This window comes from Miscanthus floridulus, chromosome 3, assembly GCF_019320115.1.
Source record: "Miscanthus floridulus cultivar M001 chromosome 3, ASM1932011v1, whole genome shotgun sequence".
In the NCBI taxonomy this organism is placed as follows: domain Eukaryota; kingdom Viridiplantae; phylum Streptophyta; class Magnoliopsida; order Poales; family Poaceae; genus Miscanthus; species Miscanthus floridulus.
Window position 1 is genome coordinate 88455399 of NC_089582.1, and position 18808 is coordinate 88474206.

Here is an 18808-nt window from a genome sequence, read left to right on the forward strand (position 1 = left end):
CTCTCCCCCATCGCCATTGCCATCTCCCTCTTTCCACTTGCTGCAGGTCCCTTCCGCTCTGAACAATCGCCGCCGCCATTTCTGCAGTTTTATTTAATTTCCTCGTCCTGTGCACCCCCAATCGTCCAAGAAGACCACCCGGGATCCCAGAAAAGTTGCGCCCTTTGCACGTCTCCCAGCCCCGAAACCGCAAGAACGCGTTCAAAAAAAATTATCAAAAGCCAACCTTCCAATCTTCCTTGGATTCTTTTCGGTTCTTGGGAACGAACTGCACAGTTGCCTTCACCTGGTGGTGCCGACAAGCAATGGGGAGGAAGTGCCACGCCGGGGCCGCGCTGGCCGTCGCGTTCGCGGCAGCGGCGGCGGCCGCCGTCGCTGCCGACCGGGGGCTTTCACTGGTTGGCGCCGCGGTGGCGCCGGTGGAGGAGGAGATGAGCCTGTTCCGGAAGGTGGCCAATCTGATGTGGAGGAGCGACGGCAACTCGTACCAGCACGTGTGGCCGGTAATTACAAAACCGCTTCGGTTTTTTTTCCCAGCATTTTTTTGTTTTCTTTTCACGGAAAAAAGAGCATTTTGTTTGTTTTTACCGGAGCTCAGTTGCTAGTTTAACAGTTTGCGCTGGGTTAAGTTTACAAAGTTAGAATTTGGATATGTTTGGTAGGCTCCGAGTGTCAGAGCTCATCTGCTCTGGATTTATCATGGAATCCAGTTTGGGTCATGCAGAACCGTCCTAAAATATCTGTCGCTTTCGTTTCTCGAGAAATAATTTTAACAAAATATATATTAAAAAATATTAATATTTATGATACATAATTGGTATCATCGGAAAGATTTTTGAATTTAGTTTTTTAATAAATTTATTTGAAGATACAAATGTTGCTAGTTTTTTTTATAAAAAGTCAAACTTGTAACACGAAAACCGAAAACGATAAATAAACTGGGACAGAGGGAGTATATCCTATTGAATTTGAGATGACCTACAGCACTCAGCCTCTTCGCATTTCGTAAACGATCGTAAATTTCTAGCCGGGAACAGTGTTTTTCTTTCACACCAAACCAGCCAGCAGTAAATAATCCACGATACGATACGGCCTCCCGAACAGGCTGACTGTCGTGATCTGATCCGACCTGTACTTTTCAACAGTTATTCTTTACTGCTTTTAAGACATGATGTTTTCACTTGGTGAATCTTGTTTGGTTGCTTTCTACAGCCAATGGAAGTTGGGTGGCAAGTTGTGCTGGGCTCACTGATCGGATTCTTCGGTGCGGCATTCGGGAGTGTTGGCGGAGTTGGTGGCGGCGGGATCTTTGTGCCGATGCTGACACTCATCATTGGGTTTGACCCAAAATCATCTACTGCGATATCAAAGTGTGAGGATCTAACTGCTTCATGTGGATCCTTCCTCTTGTGTGCATGTTCCGAAAGCAACAGTTTCGCTGTCCACAGTCGATTTATAGGGCTTGTTTAGTGTATTATTTCCTTTGGTTGATTCATGTGTGCAGTAGTATGTGTCTTCATCTGGTATCTTTTCTGTCCTGCTGCTGTTGTAGTATACTTCTGGAAAGCGAGCCTTTGGCTAAGGCCTTGTTTAGTTCACGAAAATTTTTGGAAAATGGTACTGTAGCACTTTCGTTGTTATTTGGCAATTAGTGTCCAATCATAGTCTAATTAGGCTTAAAAGATTCGTCTCGTGAATTTCGTCTAAACTATGTAATTAGTTTTATTTTTTATTTATATTTAATGCTTCATGCATGCGTCCAAAGATTCGATGTGACGGGGAATCTTGAAAATTTTTGCAAAATGAAATACAACTAAACAGCACCTAATTAGGATCGTTTTATTATATCCTGAAAGCAGTAGTTGCTGCTATTCTTTTCAGTAGTTTTTTTTTATGCCATGCAGGTTCCTGTGATGATTGATAATTAATAGATACATGTGTCGACAGAATACATCTTTCTACCTTTGTTGGAAGTAATACTTAATCTTCAGCACAATGTAGACCTCATCATCTTTCTACCTTTGTTGGAAGTAATACTTAATTTTCAGCACAATGTAGACCTCATCTCATGCATAGAAAAGGGAGCTATAAAGGTCAAAAGCTGTACAAAAGGAATAGAAATATACAATATGGATGAGAGGTACAAGGATACTGCATTGGGTTCTAAACTACTCCAGCATACGAGTACTGTGTTGCCCGTATGCATGCATGCACCTTGCTTGTTGGATATTGCCTTTCACTTGCAAACTTAATTTTTTGATGTCCATTGTCAGGTGTAGAGACATGATTACTTGGAACTCTTTTTTTTTTTGTTAGTACCTAATTATCTATCTGTTCTTTGTATGGCTGGTTTACATTATTTTCTGTGCGATTCAAAGAAAAATCTTCTTACCAAATTTCTATACATCCATACAAACTATAACAACATTATATAACAAAATCATTTATTTGTAGATCATCATTTTTTACTACTTTTATTGAGACGTTTTACTCTTTGGGACAGGTATGATTATGGGAGCGTCTGTTTCAACTGTTTACTATAATCTCAAGCTAAAACATCCGACTTTGGACATGCCGGTGATTGATTATGACCTAGCTGTGCTCATTCAGCCTATGCTAATGCTTGGGATCAGCATTGGTGTTATTTTTAATGTCATATTTCCTGACTGGCTGGTCACAGTTCTCCTGATAATTCTTTTCCTAGGTGCTTATCTTGTACCAGTTCCCAAAACTATGAAATACCTCATCTATTGTTCATGAATGACCTTACACTTTCAAATTTGATAATAGGCACATCCACAAAAGCCTTTCTGAAGGGCATTGAGACATGGAAGAAAGAGACAATAATCCAAAGGGTAATCTTTTGTGACTTCCTTGTCTCCTTTGTTAACTGTGAGGCTTTGTTTTACATATTTTTCACATCCTACAATATAGTAATGTGGTAAACTTCTTTTCTTCCAGGAGGCTGCAAAACGTTTGGAGCAAAGTGCAGGTAAGAGAGAAATAAATGTGCTCATTTGTCACAAATGCAGAATCTATTCCTTACCTTTTTCAACCGTTCAGCTGAGGAAGCAGAGTATGCACCACTTCCTACTGGACCAGGTGCGGCAGCAAACCAAAAAACCCTCTCATCAGATGAAGCGGTAAACATCTAATGATCATATATATACTCAGCTGCATTCTTTTGAAACTGTAGTTATAAGGATTTTAATCTAGAAAGTTTCCACTGTTTCAGCCATCACTTATAAAGAACATTCACTGGAAGGAGGTTGGTCTTCTTTCATTTGTGTGGGTGGCATTCCTTGTTCTTCAGGTCACAAAGGTCAGGATTTCTGCAGAAAGTTACATTCTAAAATTTAGACGTTGACATCGGCCTCGTGTAATTCAGTGAATATTGTGTTAATTTGTATGATTTGTCTCCAATATTTTCCAGTTTCTTTGGGCCTTCTCAACAGGAATATTTTAACAACTATGTTGTTTCCTTTCATGTTTTCAGAATTACACTGCTACTTGCTCCCCATGGTACTGGGTCTTGAACCTTCTCCAGGTATGGCATGTTAGAATATAAAAGATTTGTGTGTGGTTACAAATCTGCAATATTGGCCACACACCCATGTATGGAACACAACATGATTAAATCTTTCTGTGGTTGGACATAGGTTCCAGTGTCAGTAGGAGTGACACTGTATGAAGGATTTGGGCTGATGAGTGGGAAGAGGGTGTTATCATCAAAGGGAAGTGAACAAACTACCATGAAATTTCATCAGGTAGTTGTATACGGTCTATTCGGTATAGCTGCAGGACTAGTCGGTGGACTCCTAGGTCTCGGAGGTGGCTTCATTATGGGGCCACTGTTCTTGGAGCTTGGCATCCCTCCCCAGGTACACTGCTTCCCTACTCCTGTTTTAATGTCTGCTCAAATCATGCATTGACACTGAAACACTTCCATATCTGATTCTATGATAGGTTTCTAGTGCTACGGCTACCTTTGCAATGATGTTCTCATCTTCCATGTCAGTTGTCGAATACTACCTCTTGAACCGGTTTCCAGTGCCTTATGGTATAAGCTGTTTCTTCCACGTTCATGCAATTTTTCTCTTCTAATAACAGTGATACACATATTTGACTTGATTCCTTGGCCTTTTCTTCAGCTGTTTATTTCACCTTTGTGGCGTTTGTTGCTGCCCTCATCGGCCAGCATGCGGTGAGGAAGTTGATCAACTGGTTAGGGCGGGCATCACTTATCATCTTCATACTGGCTTTCATGATCTTCGTCAGCGCGATTTCTCTCGGTACCATCTTCTACACTTGATTGGAATTGATTAAATCCCACTCTTAACCACGTTACCTAAGCAATCCTCTTCTCAACCTGTAGGTGGGGTTGGCGTCTCTAACATGGTTCACAAGATTGCACGACACGAGTACATGGGGTTTGAGAACCTTTGCAAGTACGATGCATAGGAAGCAGGAAGGTTGAAGATGTGAGTTGTGTGGTGTGCAGTTCTCCGCAAGCAGAAGTGGGATATAATTCAAGGATCAAAAGGGTTCCATGATTCAATTTTGGTGCATAGGACTGAAGAGATTCTAGCTGCGACAGCTCTGAAGGGAGGCTAGCTGCATAGATTGGTTTCAGATGAATTTTGGAGCATGTTTTCGGTGGTCTCTAGTTTCCATTTTAAGTCAACTAAGCCAAGTGTCATCACTTTGTATGAATTTTTTCCTAACAAATGTAGAGATGATTTTCTGCCACGGCAGGATATCGTCAGTGTATTTCGTTGTAGGAAATGTACATTGCACATCTTCAGATAACATCCTATAGTACTCTGCAATATGAAAACTTCAGAAATGTGTGCTTTTATGCTCACTCTAAGCACAATATCACATGATAAGCATGAGGTGAGTCACTCTTATGGATTTTTCGTCTTTAGCCTACCTCAACTCGCAGGTGAGTAACTCTTATGGATTTCTCGTCTTTAGCCTACCTCAACTCGCTGCTGCTGCGGCAGCTGATTTTTGTAACCATGAGTGGCAGGAAGGAGAATCTGATGCTCACTTTCTGTGTGCATTCAAGTTGAAAATTCTTATGAATTCCACCTGGCAGGCAATCTTGGAGCTGGATCTCTCAGCATGAATCTTCCGTCAGCATTAGAAAACTGAACAAAACCTGAAGATTCAATTTTGTAACAAACCTAACCGAATGAAACCCAGTAGTGCAGCGGCTCATGTGAAATGGAATTGGTGCATTTGTAGTTGTAGGGCTGTCCCTTTTCTGATTTCTGAATAATCTGAGCATGTTCCCCATTTGTCTGTGCTGCAATATATCATACCGCCTCGCGACAAGGGGAAAAAACGTCCGAGAACAATGGCCGATCCGATGAGATTTGGAGGAGAACCTGATGCCCAACCCCAGCCTCTGTGTCTGTGGGCATCAGCAGCAAAGCACCTGATTCTTGATTCCACCTGGTGAGTGGTGAGCCCCAATATATCCTAAGCATCGATGGTTGTTTATACATATAACATACCGACACCCTCAAAGAACTCATCAGTCATCTCCCTCGACGAGCTCTCCGGTGGTCGCTGGAGTAGCGAGATGACTGACGGCCGGCGGCCGGATGGGAGCTACGGGCCGGAGTACGGCCCCGTGCCTCGTGAGCTTGAGTACGCCTTGTACCATCAGTTGCCGTCCAGGAGCAGGAGGAGGTCCCCTTGGCCTCTGCATCATGGGGTACCGTACCATACCAACTCTGTTTTTTTCTCATCTCTGCACGTTTCCAGAGAGATGTGAATTCATTCGTAAGCATTATAACACTTGTGTGCCTGAGATGGAAATTTAATTGTTCATTCTTGCAAGTTCAAAGCCATGCTTTTGGATTTTGATGATCCAGGATTACCCTTGGAGGCTTCCGGAGCAGAGGTTCAGAAGACCGTTCGAGCGTTCCAGTTCCTGGTACAGTTCAAAAGACTCTTCTGTCTGCCTTCTCAATCTGAGCTTCAGATGCATTAAATTTTGGACACTTGAACTTGATACTATCATCACCCGTAGCATCTGGCCAACTCATGTTGTGCTCAGGCACCCTTTGCAGCCATACACACCATTCCAAATCCACCATGTCCATGACAGCAGTAGCAGTGGCGCGACCCTAAACCCAAGACACAGGCGAGAAGACACTGGACTAACCGATGAGGAGTTCAGGGAGGCCATGGATCAGCTCAGGAAGCAGGAATACAGGCCACCGGATCCGCAGAAGAAGCAACAAGGCGGCAGAGGCATCCTCCGGACCAGGAGTGCAACACCACCGTCAACCACCGAAGAGGAGAAGGCCTGCACCGTATGCCTGGAGACATTCCTGCCCGGAGAGCAGGTGGCGATCACGCCCTGCAACCACATGTTTCACCAGGGGTGCATCGCCCCATGGGTGAAGGGGCACGGCAACTGCCCGGTGTGCCGGTTTGCGCTCTGCGAGAGGAGGAACCCCGCTGATGCCGCCAACGAAGACGGAGGGATGGATCTGGAGCTGCTGGCGATGGTGAGGGCGATGGAGGAGGCATTCAGCCGGTTCAGGCTCTTCTCAGACTCCACGCCACACTACCACTAGACGAATCAGCATCAGGCACTGAATCTCTTCAGCCTGTAAGATCCCAGACTTGCTAGCACTGCCACGTTGTACTAGGTTTCACAAAACTCCAGTATCATCAGATATGTTGCAATAATGTAAAACTAGATTGTGATTTTCTCCTTATAATGCATTTCATTTGCAATGTCAGACCAGTCCAGATAATAACCGCTAACTGTACAAGACAAATCTGGAAGTAATATAATTCATTGCACGAGATGTGACATGTTTCTAAAATGTATGCTCCAACTTGTATCATGGTAATGGACGAGAACAATCTAAGCAGCATTCTCACTCCAAAGAATTCTAAGCAGATTCATGTTTACAGCAGAACCAAGAACAATAGAAAAGCTTTATCTGGACACTAGAAGTGGAAGAGTTCACTGTATGCTACGAATAACAATAGAAAACCCTATTGCCGAAAGTTGCCAAAGCAAGGTGAAAGTTACTCAAGCGCGCTCCAGTTACCAGGACACTCAAGCAAGGGATTAATTTGGCATCTGCAGTCATTTACAGTTTTTACATCGGTAGGTCTTCCTACGGCTGCCGTTCAGCTGTCTCGAATAAGGTTGGCTGGTTCGCTCAAAACATACTTGGGCAGTTCATACTTAGCACCTGGAATGTTAAAACAGACCTATTAATATTAACAAAAATGAACAAATGTGAAAGGATAACAGAAAGGCAAAGAGTCAAGCAGAAAAGCCATACCCCTTTCATCATAGCAGAGAGTCAGATCAGCAGCAGCAACAACAACAACAAAGCCTTTAAGTCCCAAATAAGTTAGGGTAGGCTGAGAGAGTCAGATCAGCATTAGAAACAATTATGCCTGCACTTTCCACAACAGCCTGTGCATGGGATACCTCAGATTCTGATGCAACTCGAAGGGCATCCCAAATTACTGTACAAGGTTCAAAATCGTTAGTGCAAAGAGGTTAAAGAGTGCAACTAGAAATATAAGAAATTATGCATCCAAGCAGATAAAAGGAAGATAAATTAGCTCAATTTATACAAACCAAACAATACACTGAAGACAAGTGAACAAAAACAAAGATGAGAATACCTTTCTGACCACCATAATGAGGAGCGGTGTCCCAAAACTCCTCACGCATCTGCCTGAGCTGGGGCCATGGTTATCGGTTGGGGATGCTTCCAACCTTTGGGCTTCCTCACTTTCTTAGTGCCATGATTGCCATCTGCATATTATAACATAAACGTCACAAGATAAGGTGACAAATAAAAACGATATTAGTTAATTAAGCATGTAGAATCTTCAAAATTTAATCAGTATCATAGTAATTAGTAAATCAGCAAAAGTGTTATGACAGTAATAGTACAAGGATGCTGTGAAAGAACACGTATACAAGGCAGGAACATGCTTGTCGGGGACCAATACTATGGTACTCGAAGAGGAGGGGCTAATGATCGTTATACGTTAATCCATCTACGCAGTCAAAGATGCGACTACAGCTCCAACCGACATCGAGGCCGTGGACTCCGCCTCGCCCAACCTCTGGCCGCAGGCTCCGCCTCGCCTGACCCTAAGGTCGTGCGATCCGCCTCGCCCGACACCGAGGCCACGGGCTCCGCCTCGTCCGACCCCAAGGTCGTGCGATCCGCCTCGCCCGACCTCTAGGGACAGGCTCCGCCTCGCCCGACAAATCAGCCATACAAATCAGCACAATCGGCTTTACGAGCAGCCGAACATAGCCTTAGATTCTCCCTGGTCCATCTCCCACTACAATCCCAACACGTGTTGGAAGATGTGTTTGCCCTCTTAGGCCAATAACAACGCAGGTATATAGCAGCGTTAGCCCCAGCAAAAAAAAAATGTCACCTTCCACGTATGCCCGATGGATTAAAACCACCGTTCACTCAACACAAGCCATATATGTGTTGTCTCTTCAGGGCCCCATGGTCTGCGCACTGCTCAATTTTATCCAGAGAAAGTTTGGAGCGAAACGCAGAACCAGATATGGTCCCAACAGTCTAAGGCCACAACTCCCACCACAACGCACACGCACTCCCTTGTTGTTGTCTCTAACTTTTGTCAGATGAGGCGATGGTCTCTTCTACAAGGCAACCGGAAACTCTGCGAGGCTAGCACACCACCGTAGTGCGTTGGGGAAGGCCTCAGGGACCATCTTTCTGTGGCAGAACCGCCTATTCTAATGCCTCATAGGAGTACTTGTCTTTTATTAGACTCTAAGTACTCAAGGGAGGACACTAAATTACGCAGTTCGGTCGGACACACCCCAAGGGAGAACACGAAAATCCATATTTTTCCATCAGGATCACAAATGAGAGAATAAAGCTTACAACGTTCTTAAATCATTTCTTACGTCACTTTAATACAACATCAGAGTTATGAACAATTTAATTTAACAGCGGAATATAAATATGTGATCAGAGTTACAGCGAAAATAAATATATATTCATGACATGATGAAGCATTGATATATAAGCTATGACAACAGATTGTAAAACTTCTATTTATAAAAACATTTAGTGAGAGTTATAAATAAAAACTATGATCGCAGAGTAAAAAAATCATCTCTGAGCCCACCAGGAGAAATCCACGTACAAGAGTCAACTCTTTTAAAACTTAATGCACAAACATAATATAGAGTGCAGAAAAGTAGGGGTTATGCACCGAGGCTTGCTTGGGTAAGAAATAACCAAATATTAGCATTCTATCATGTGACACGATCAATCAGGCACCATCTTTTCTGCTACTCTGGTCGACTCCAAATCCATCGTTGTTCCTATTACGACATTCGTGGGTACACGCGGAAGACGTAATTAATCAATGGCAACCGTAACTCTTAAAATACGTTTACACCTCTCATGCTAATGAGCTAGCTCTGGTGACTAACGTACTAGACCATGTATCCATGTTGTCGAACAAGATGTTATTTCCCAATGAGTGTTTTAGTTATACAAACCCAAGTTGTTTCTTTATTCCATTCTATCGATTTAATATTTATTCGAAATAGGCATCATTATCTATCTAGCAAAATAATTATTCTGGTGCTACAAAAATTACAGTGAGCGGCTAATAATATTATGAATTTACTGTAAAATTTTCAGAGTCGACACTATCACCATTTTCTCACAAAAATTCCCACAAGTTCACATTTTAACAATATTAAACATTTTAAAATAATTAGAGCAACCCAGGAACATTTTAAAACTAGATGAACCAATTACGCTAACAGATAGATCATGATTTTAGGAGCCTAACAAAATTGATTTCATAATTTTTGGACATCTATACAAATTTATCTTGAATTTACAAGTTCACCTTAGAAACTAATTTGGAAAATGCTTTTGAAAAAGAAAAGGCCGGTGGCCAACTATTCGGCCCAGCAACTAAAATAGCCCACGACGGGGAGCCCACGCGTATAGCAGGCCGGCCCGACAGGCCCGCAGCGCGAGCGCTCCAGCGCATCTTGCGAAAGAGCCCCTGACCTAGCGAGTTATTACACGGAGCACTTGCGCACTATTTAGTAAGAGACGCGCTTTGCAGCTAAGCCCCCGAACTATCTCGTCCTCACCACGGGATGGTCTCCGGCAACTTGCGCACGACGGCGCGACTCCAACCGGCGCAGCGCGCATACACCGACCACTGGAACGAAACACCAGCCCCACAATCGAGCCGACGAGCGCCGCGGAGCCAAGACAAAACCCTGGGCGGTGATTAGGAGTTAAACGGTGACTTCTACAGCGCTACCCACGGTGGCGGCCCTACCGCCACGGCGGCGCAAGCGGTCTGGCCAGCTAATGCAATCAACGGACTAAAAGGAGGCAATTGAGCATCAACAGCTTCCAACGAACATGGTCGAGGTGGTGGTGAAGTTGGAGACGACCCCCACAGCGCTAGCCACGTGCGAGCTGACGGGGCAGCAGTGCTCAGGGCGGACACCGACATGTCAGCTCACCATCAGCGGCATCCCAGGCGAAGCCAAGGCGAGCACCGACACAAGAGTATCAAGATGAGCCTATATCCGGATTGAATCGAACTAAAACCAAGCGTAACGCCATACCCCCCCCACACGTGCCATCCCACGGCGGCGAGATGACCGGTGGCGAGGAAAACCCAAAATTGACCACCAAAAGACCATGGCTGAGCTTGACGAGAATGGGACGTCCAGCTAACTTTCTATTCTACTCACAGACGCGAGGAATTGGACTGGAAAGCTTTGAGCTAAGAGAATCAAGGGACGGATAGGAGGCAGTCAAGTGCACGGGTGGCCATGGAGCATGCACACGAGCGAGCCGAGCAAGTTAAGGCGGGGCAGCTCCAACCAGTGGGGATAGTGCGAGTACTTACGCCTTGGTAATGTGACGTGGGTGCTTGGCACAACACGTTAGTGTTAGAGCAGCCAAGCTCGATCGGTCACGTCGGTGCTGGCTAGCGGGGACAGGAGAGGCAGAGGGCATCACCCTCGTCACAGTGACCGGGGCCATCGACTCAGATACGATGAACAAAAGTCATGTCGGGTTGCGACGTGGTAGCTAGATTGAAAGGTGAGGCGGGCGCCTGAAAGGTCCTTGTTTGGTTTTGGTAATTGAGTGACAACTTAGGTGGACTAATTGTGTTTATGTGAGATACACAGGTGATTAGTCCACAGGTACATGTGTATGAGCAACATATGCCATGGAGGTGAAAATGGCTTGGAGATGTTGCAAAGCTCACACATGTGATGATGAAGGAGCTTATTGAACATGAGACATGACATTAAATCATGTGATCAAGGTGGAGAAGATCAAGATAAGACTTGGCTTGATGGACCGGTTGCAAGCGTGAAGGGCAAGTCGAAGGCTTTGGAGTAATGGACCGCGTGGCGGTGAAGCTTGAGCAAGACTTGGCGCCGATGGACGATGGCAACGGTGAAGAGCAAGTAAAGTCAAGATCGATGAACTAATATGATCACGTGATGATATGAAGTGGATCATATCATTGTTGATCGTGTTGGTGCATGTGTTGCATCGATGTTGGAGGAGATGGGATGGAATGCGCAAGGCAAAGGTATAACCTAGGGTATTTTATTTCACCGGTCATAGGTGTGTAGAGAAGTTTATGACCGGGTTTAGGATAGATGGCCATACTATCAAGAGGGGCAAACTTGTTTGCATATCGGTCATCTAGTGCCACTCGAGTGATCTAACTTTACATTGTCGCTAGGATCGAGTGGCGTGGCAAGTTGAGTGTCTAACATCCTTTGGGAAATGATTGTGAAAAGCTAACACACATACACATGGTGGTGTACACTTGGTGGTGTTGGCACATTTACAAAGGAGGTGGTGTTTGCAGGGTTGAGATGGGTTTGGGTCCCTGGGATTCGGCGCTTTCAGGAAAATGGAATGCCTATTTTCTATTGCGTCGGATGCAAATTCTTGTGGTTGGCACATCGGAGCAAGGGTGAAGAAATTAAAAGTGAAAATGAGTTGATCCCAAAGACACTGGCGTCGGTCAACTGACTGGACGCTGGGTCTGAAAGCACCGGACGCTGGCAGGGTGCGTCCGGTCAGGCTGACGTACGGTGACGCAGAAGCTGGAGTGTGACCGGACGCTGGGCTGCGTCCGATCACGTGCGACCGGACGCGTCCGGTCGAAGAAATACGCCTCGGGGAGCTTACTGGAAACGACCGGACGCTGAGGTTCAGCATCCGGTTAGTTGAAGCTGCTGCATCCGGTCAGGTCAAGTGACCGTTGGAATCGGGACACGTGGCCGTCTGCGGGCGACCGGACGCTGAGGTCCAGCGTCCGGTCAACACGACCGGAGCGTCCGGTCGGCCCGATTTTTGCCCAGTGAAGGGGTAACGGCTAGTTTAGCCCTTGGGGCTATAAATAGAAGTGGCCTTCGGCCATGGCTGTAGTGGAGCACCTTGGGGGACTTTGTGTCCATGCTTGAGAGTGCTTAGGAGCCCTCCATCTCACACATACTTGATAGTGATCATCCGATTATGTGAGTGAGCGATTCTAGTGCGATTGCATCATGAGATTGCATCGAGTGGCACTAGGTGATCGAGTTGTAAGCCGGTGGTGCTTGTTACTCTTGGAGGTTGCCACCTCCTAGATGGCTTGGTGGTGGTCTCCGTCGAAGCGCGCAAGAAGCTTGTGCGGCGCTCCGGAGAAGTGCCTGTGAGGGGCATTGTGCTCGCCCCACGGGAGCCGCGAAGAGCAACTCTAGTAAAGCGTGTCATTGAGCTACCCTCACTTCCGGGGTAGGTTCTTGCGGCGCCCGACGTGCGGGCTTAGCGGGTGATGCTAATTAGCCGCCGAACCACCAAGTGAGCGGTCGACACAACGGGGACTAGCGTGTTGGCAAACACGTGAACCTCGGGAGAAAAATCATCGTGTCAACCTTGTTCTTCCCATTGGTTTGCATCCCCATTACACAAGCTTGCAATTACTTCAATACATATTAAGCTTGTGTAGTTGCTCTTGTAATTAGATAGCTTGTGTAGTTTGCTAATTACCTTCTTGCTTGTGTAGCATAGAAGTAGCTCCCTTGCGTGGCTAATTTGGTTTTAGTAACCTTGTTAGTCATGTTGCTTAGTTTGTGTAGCTAAGTATTTGCGCTCTCTAATTAGGCATTGATTGCCTTGTTATTGAGCATTGCTAGTGAGTTTTGTTAGCTTTGTGCTTTTGCTTACTAGCATGTGTAGGAGCTCTCTTGTTGCTTAAAGTACTAGTGGCATAGGTTTGCGTAACCTTGCTCCTAGAATTGGTTAGGTGAGCTCTAGCTAGCCCGGCACCTTTGTTGCTTGATTAGTATCTTTGGAAGGTGCTAGAGAACATAGATAGAGGGGTGTAGTCTTGGCTAGACCGATAGTTATAATTCCGCACTTGTTTCGGTTAGCCGACACGATTAATTTTAGAAAAGACTATTCACCCCCCTCTAGTCCGCCATCTCGACCCTTCAGCGCCACATCTGCATAGTCCAACCCGCCGTGGCCACGGCATGCTCTGCGCGCGGCACCGCGGCCAGCCGCCTAAGCACAACGTTCGCGCAATAGCAAGCCCAATCGTAGACAATGCGTGACCTCAACCCTATGTGTGAGCTAAGCAACGACAGCGGCCCGACCACGGCCTGAGCCCTAGTGCCAGCAGCACCCCGCGCGCGGTAACCACAAGCCCAGGGCGAGCGGGTGCTACCGATGTCCTGCACAAGTTTTAAAGCGATGCAAAAATTGCTAACGATCATGATTGAGGTTCAACTAATTCCATGACTCTAAAGTTGATCTTATCAGCTATCTAACGGAGCAATCCGCACAACAAAAGGGCCACCCGAGAGGAAGATACATGCGCGCCAAGATGAGTTCATCCTCGAAGTTCCGGTCCGCAACAGATCGTTGACACAGAGCTCACAGCGTGTTCTAATGAACTTAGGCAAATTTTTCCGAGACCCACGTGACACTCAACACGACTATAACCTATAGCATTCTCGAGTGCTCACCTTGGGGCAACCAATAGTGCTCCAACATATAAAAATTGCTTTTCGTGCCAAACCATTAAAACTACTTTTCCTATTTCCTTGTTAGGTTTTCATTAGCACACTAAAGTAAACTAACTTACTATATTTATAGATCTACCTCTCAGGCCATAATCCCAGTGCTTAGCAAGCTCGTAACATCAGAGGTGTTACACTCCCATTGCAGGCTCCAACACATGTTGGAGGATGTGTTTGCCCTCTCAGGGACAACGACACAGCACGGGGAGGGTGCGGCCATCAAGACAGGCGCAAAGCCGTTGGGCCATGGCACAGGTAAGGTCATTGGGGCACGTGTAGGTGTGTAGCCGCTGCCGATAGGGGCGGAGCTACATGCATCATAGTGGGTGTAGTCACACCCACGGAAAAAGTAAAACAATAATGATAAAAACCTAATTTTCACCGTATTTGCACCCACACGTCATAAAATCCTTGTACCCACAAGGCAAGCAGCATCCCCCTCGAATTTGCTCTAGCTCCGCCCTTGACCGTCGGGTGCACTAGCTGCTAGGCGCGCACGGGATGCCGGGGAAGAAGAAGATCGAGAAGAGCCACCAGGGAAGAAAGATCAAGAAAAAAGAAGACCGTGAGATGAAAGAAGAAAAATAGAAAATGATGAAAAAAGAGAAGGGTATTATGGTCATTTTATGTATCATGTTACCATGAGCTACACGTGGAGTTGAAAAAATAGTTTTACCGGTGAAGTGGAGCTGTGTCAAACATGGCCCCAGTTAGAGATGGAAAAGGTACAAACTTGATAAGTTTTGTCAATCCAAACCCATACTCGTAAATAGTCTGCTAAAATTACTTGTCATGTGTGCAAATCTATGCTTAGAGCCATGTCCACTTGAGTCACGGGTACCCAACAGATCACTTGTTCCCACAACAACAGGCACACTATGTCGCCGCCAGTTAGCTGATAGAAGTATAGTACGTATTCACAATTGTCATATTATTACAAATGTGAGACAAGCTGAGAAAGGAGACATAGCGATGTATTTCCTGGAGTTTAGATCAAACTTGGATCATACGTCTCTGTTGTGGAAGCCATGAGCGACCACCCATGATCGAGCTCTAGCTAGGTTGCTCTCGACCACTTTCCACTCTTTCACTAGATGATTTTTTCCCTTTTGGGGGCAAGATCGTAGCTCTCACAAACTCCTCCAGTACTCCACAAGTTTGGGTCCTCACTGGCTATGCCTAGCCGTCTAGGAACCAAACTTTAAGAGTAACAAATGCTTCACAATAAATCTTGACGGTACCATAAAGTGCTCAAGTCTTGGTTTATCTCTCTAGTGCTCACACGTTCAAAATTTTGCTCTTCAATTCAAAGGATATCTCACTTTTTTACACATATCCCATAAAGAGTGAAGTGAGAGCTCTCACAAGGCTATTTTTTTGAAGTTAGAACACTTTGGAATGCACCTACAACACACAAAGGGGCGTTGGAGGGGTATAAATACATATCCCATGAAAACTAGTTGTTATGGACCTACCAATGAAAACATGCTTAGTTGGTTTCTCCAGCCAACTAGCCGTTAGACACTCTAATAGGCAAACCTGCAAGCTTATTGGTTTTCCCAGCCTTTTGCAACTAGCTCTCGTTTCTATGCTAATCACTCGGATTTCTCACTTGAGTTGTTTCGATCACTTCTAGGCCTCATCTATCACTTAGTGTTGTATCCCTCTTAATAATATATCAACACCAAACTCAAGATTTTAAAGATATGCAAATAATCCACACTTGTGTCTCTCATTCTTCAAATATCAATCTTCATCATTTGAGGGTATCCAACACCTTCCTTGTCATGAGCTAAACCACCTTGAGCTATGACTTTAGATTTCTCAAACCATTTGATCAAGACTACATTTTCCATCCAAAAAATCATTTTCCATATAATTCAATAATGATTTGATTCTCCATAGAATGTGACTTCCATAGCTAGATAAGTGCCAAGACTCAATGCAAGTACTCTCTTCTTCACCTTGGTGGTACTCCATCGGCGCACAAGCTGTCACTTGCCCTTCACCTTTTCTTAGTCCCTTGAAGCCCTTTCCTTGCTATCTTCACCATTTTAGGCCATCCTAAGCCACATGGTGATTTGAACCAACAATAAGCATACGTTTATTTGCATTGTTATTTTCTACTTGATTTGAACTAGCAAGCTTCATGAGTGAGATTATTCCATATGCAATCAATTATGTCTCATCTTCACTTGATAATCATGCTTGCCCATTCATCAATTGTGAAACGCAATATCTACACTGCACAATATGATTAAGCTTCACATGAGAGAGCAATAGATATCCATAAAACCATAGCCCTTTTGCTATATTCATCACATGCTTGTAATGTATGCATTTTATCATATTAACTTGGACTCATTTCTCATTTATGTCATTTTCTTCACGGTATGAGTTCAAATCATATCAGTTATGCCTAGAACTAAATACCTACAATCTTCATAAAATTCATTAATCTCTTACTCGTGTTGTCATGCAATCCACCAAAATCCACTTAGAGCCTAGATGCACTTTCATATGCTCAACACACGGGTGTTTATAGGACCTCAGCATTTGATTTCTTTCTGTCCGATCAAGATTGAACAACTATATATCCTTTCTTGTTCAACCATATAGCCATTTCTTCTTCACATAGCCACCATGGCCGATGAAGCCCCCATCTCACCCACCTATCTCGTCTCCTGTGGTTGCACGTCGTAGGATCCACAACTACCACCTTATGCAATGCTAACCTAGCTGCGCCACTCCAGAGCCTTGCTACTGCTATGATTGCCGCCACTCCAGCGTCGGCCCAACCGTTCTCCTGCGCTGCCCAAACCAGTGGCTCCCCCCCCCCCGCTTCGCCTCACCGCTCTCGTGCCTGCCATGACTGCTGGTCTAGCCTTCCACCCTCTGATTCCCCGTATTTTTCTTTTAAAGCCACTAGAGATGGAGAAGGCATGTAGAGAGAGGAGAACAAAAATCCGAGTGTTTAAGAAGGGTAGAAACACGTTGTATAGCATAGGGTTCTTAATAGTTATTAAAAACCTAAATACTCATGAGGCATGAAGAAAAATATAAACATTAAAATTCTCAACATGATATTATTATTAACTACAGGCTCAAGCAAATCTTGATAAGACGCATGCTACTAGTTGGCTAGGCCACTGTACTGATTGGAAAATTATGGGGTGATCAATGTGTGAAAGAGACACTTTTATTTCAACTACCTGACACTGACAGCTGCCTAATCTAATAGGGGTTGTCTGCCATCTACGTGATCACTCACTATGTCTCTTTTTAAGAGTACTAATAGGCGTAGGCAGAATCCGAATCCATGCAAAAAAATTTTGGCGGCACCGAAGCTGCGGATCAGAAGAGCTTCGCTTGTCCCCTAGACACGTCTATTCCGGCCCCAATCGTCCAGGTTGGCATCACCGTCTATTGCATTGGTCTTCAGGCGCCGTACGTTCAGCGTAGACGTTGTTTGAGTCAACAGTTTGACTCCGATCGGGACCGACAAGCCCTCCACCGCCAGGCTGGAAGTTGGACCGGAGAACAAAAGAGGAACCCTAAAAAATGTGCATGAAACCACGTATACTTACTTGGGATGTTGAAGAGAGCGTTCACACCGATGAGAAGGTGTAAATTGTTAGCATGTGATACTATACTATCTAGTTAGGGGAAGTGCATGATTAGTTCCTTGTTATAGGGTGTATATAACACATTCGATGTGTTGGGTTTAAGCAGCGGTAATGCTACTTACCTGACGTCCGGACGCAGGCCCACATCCAGCTAAAACAGTCCACCGCTCACCTTCCCTCTCGATCTTATCCATTCTCTGTTCACCAAAAGCCAAACCTGCGCTCCGCGCGTGTCAATCCTGCGCCGCGACGCACGGCCATCCTGCGCCACGCCCCCATTCCCGCCGCCCCACCTCCTTGATGATTGGGCTGCACACCTCCTCCACCTCCCTGAGCTTCTCCTCATAGTACTCCTCCGTTGTTCGTCCCGTGGCGCCGTCCCGCTCCTCCAGCCACTCCAGCGCCTCCGCAAGGGCGGCCTCCATCTGTCCTCCTTGCCGATCTTCCCTGCCATGTTGTCCCGCACCGTGGCGCGGATGCGGTACAGAGGCCTGCGGCGGAGGTGTACACTGGTCGTTGTTCTCGACATCCCTCTACCTGAGCTTGTTGGCTACCGCAGTTCCCCAACGGGTAGGCCATGGTCGTCAGCGATATCGTGTTTCAAGTGTTTTCAGGTGTTTCAGACGTATGTTTCAAGTGCTTTATCTGGATGTTTCAAATGTTGCAATAGCTATATACGCATGTTGCAAGCGTATGTTTTAAGTGTTTCAGTTGTTTCAGACGTATGCTTCAAGTGTTTCATCTGGATGTTGCAGAAGTATATCTAGATGTTGTATAACATGCATGTTTCAAGTGTATGTTTTCTAGTGTTTTAGGTGTTTCAAACGTATGTTGCAAGTGTTTCATTTGGATGTTGCAAAAGTAAATCTGGATGTTGCATATGTTGCTATGGTTATACACGTATGAGTGTTTTATTTATTTTCAGACGTATGTTTCAAGTGTTTTATCTAAATGTTTCAAAAGTAGATCTGTGACAGCACATGTTGCAATGGAGCCGGTGGCTGGTGGCCTGCCACAGTCGTCTGCTACTGCTGCTGGGGCGCCGCCGTGG

At 45.3% G+C, this 18808-nt stretch overlaps 2 protein-coding genes and 1 pseudogene across 6 annotated transcripts; 2 read left to right on the plus strand and 1 right to left on the minus strand.

The window, feature by feature from the left end:
• The first annotated feature begins 6 nt into the window (after positions 1-6).
• On the plus strand, positions 7-4870 carry LOC136541872 (sulfite exporter TauE/SafE family protein 3-like). Its single transcript, XM_066534035.1, has 12 exons — positions 7-503; positions 1213-1372; positions 2504-2704; positions 2791-2855; positions 2962-2992; positions 3064-3143; positions 3236-3322; positions 3497-3547; positions 3660-3881; positions 3967-4060; positions 4152-4292; positions 4376-4870. Exons 1-12 carry the CDS (start codon positions 306-308, stop codon positions 4459-4461), a joined length of 1416 nt encoding a protein of 471 aa, XP_066390132.1. The 5' UTR covers positions 7-305; the 3' UTR covers positions 4462-4870.
• A 98-nt stretch (positions 4871-4968) lies between these two features.
• Positions 4969-6764, plus strand: LOC136541873 (uncharacterized). Of its 5 annotated transcripts, XM_066534039.1 has the most exons (4): positions 4976-5463; positions 5537-5725; positions 5886-5947; positions 6044-6764. In XM_066534039.1, the coding sequence occupies exons 2-4, from the start codon at positions 5591-5593 to the stop codon at positions 6594-6596; spliced, it is 750 nt and encodes a 249-aa protein (XP_066390136.1). In that variant the 5' UTR covers positions 4976-5463; positions 5537-5590; the 3' UTR covers positions 6597-6764. The 5 variants fall into 5 exon arrangements, with proteins under 5 accessions (XP_066390133.1, XP_066390136.1, XP_066390134.1 ...); XM_066534036.1 differs by having other exon boundaries at positions 4969-5725; XM_066534037.1 differs by having other exon boundaries at positions 4976-5725; positions 6071-6764.
• A 313-nt stretch (positions 6765-7077) lies between these two features.
• Positions 7078-7772, minus strand: LOC136546069 (uncharacterized; annotated as a pseudogene).
• Between the last annotated feature and the right edge of the window lie 11036 nt (positions 7773-18808).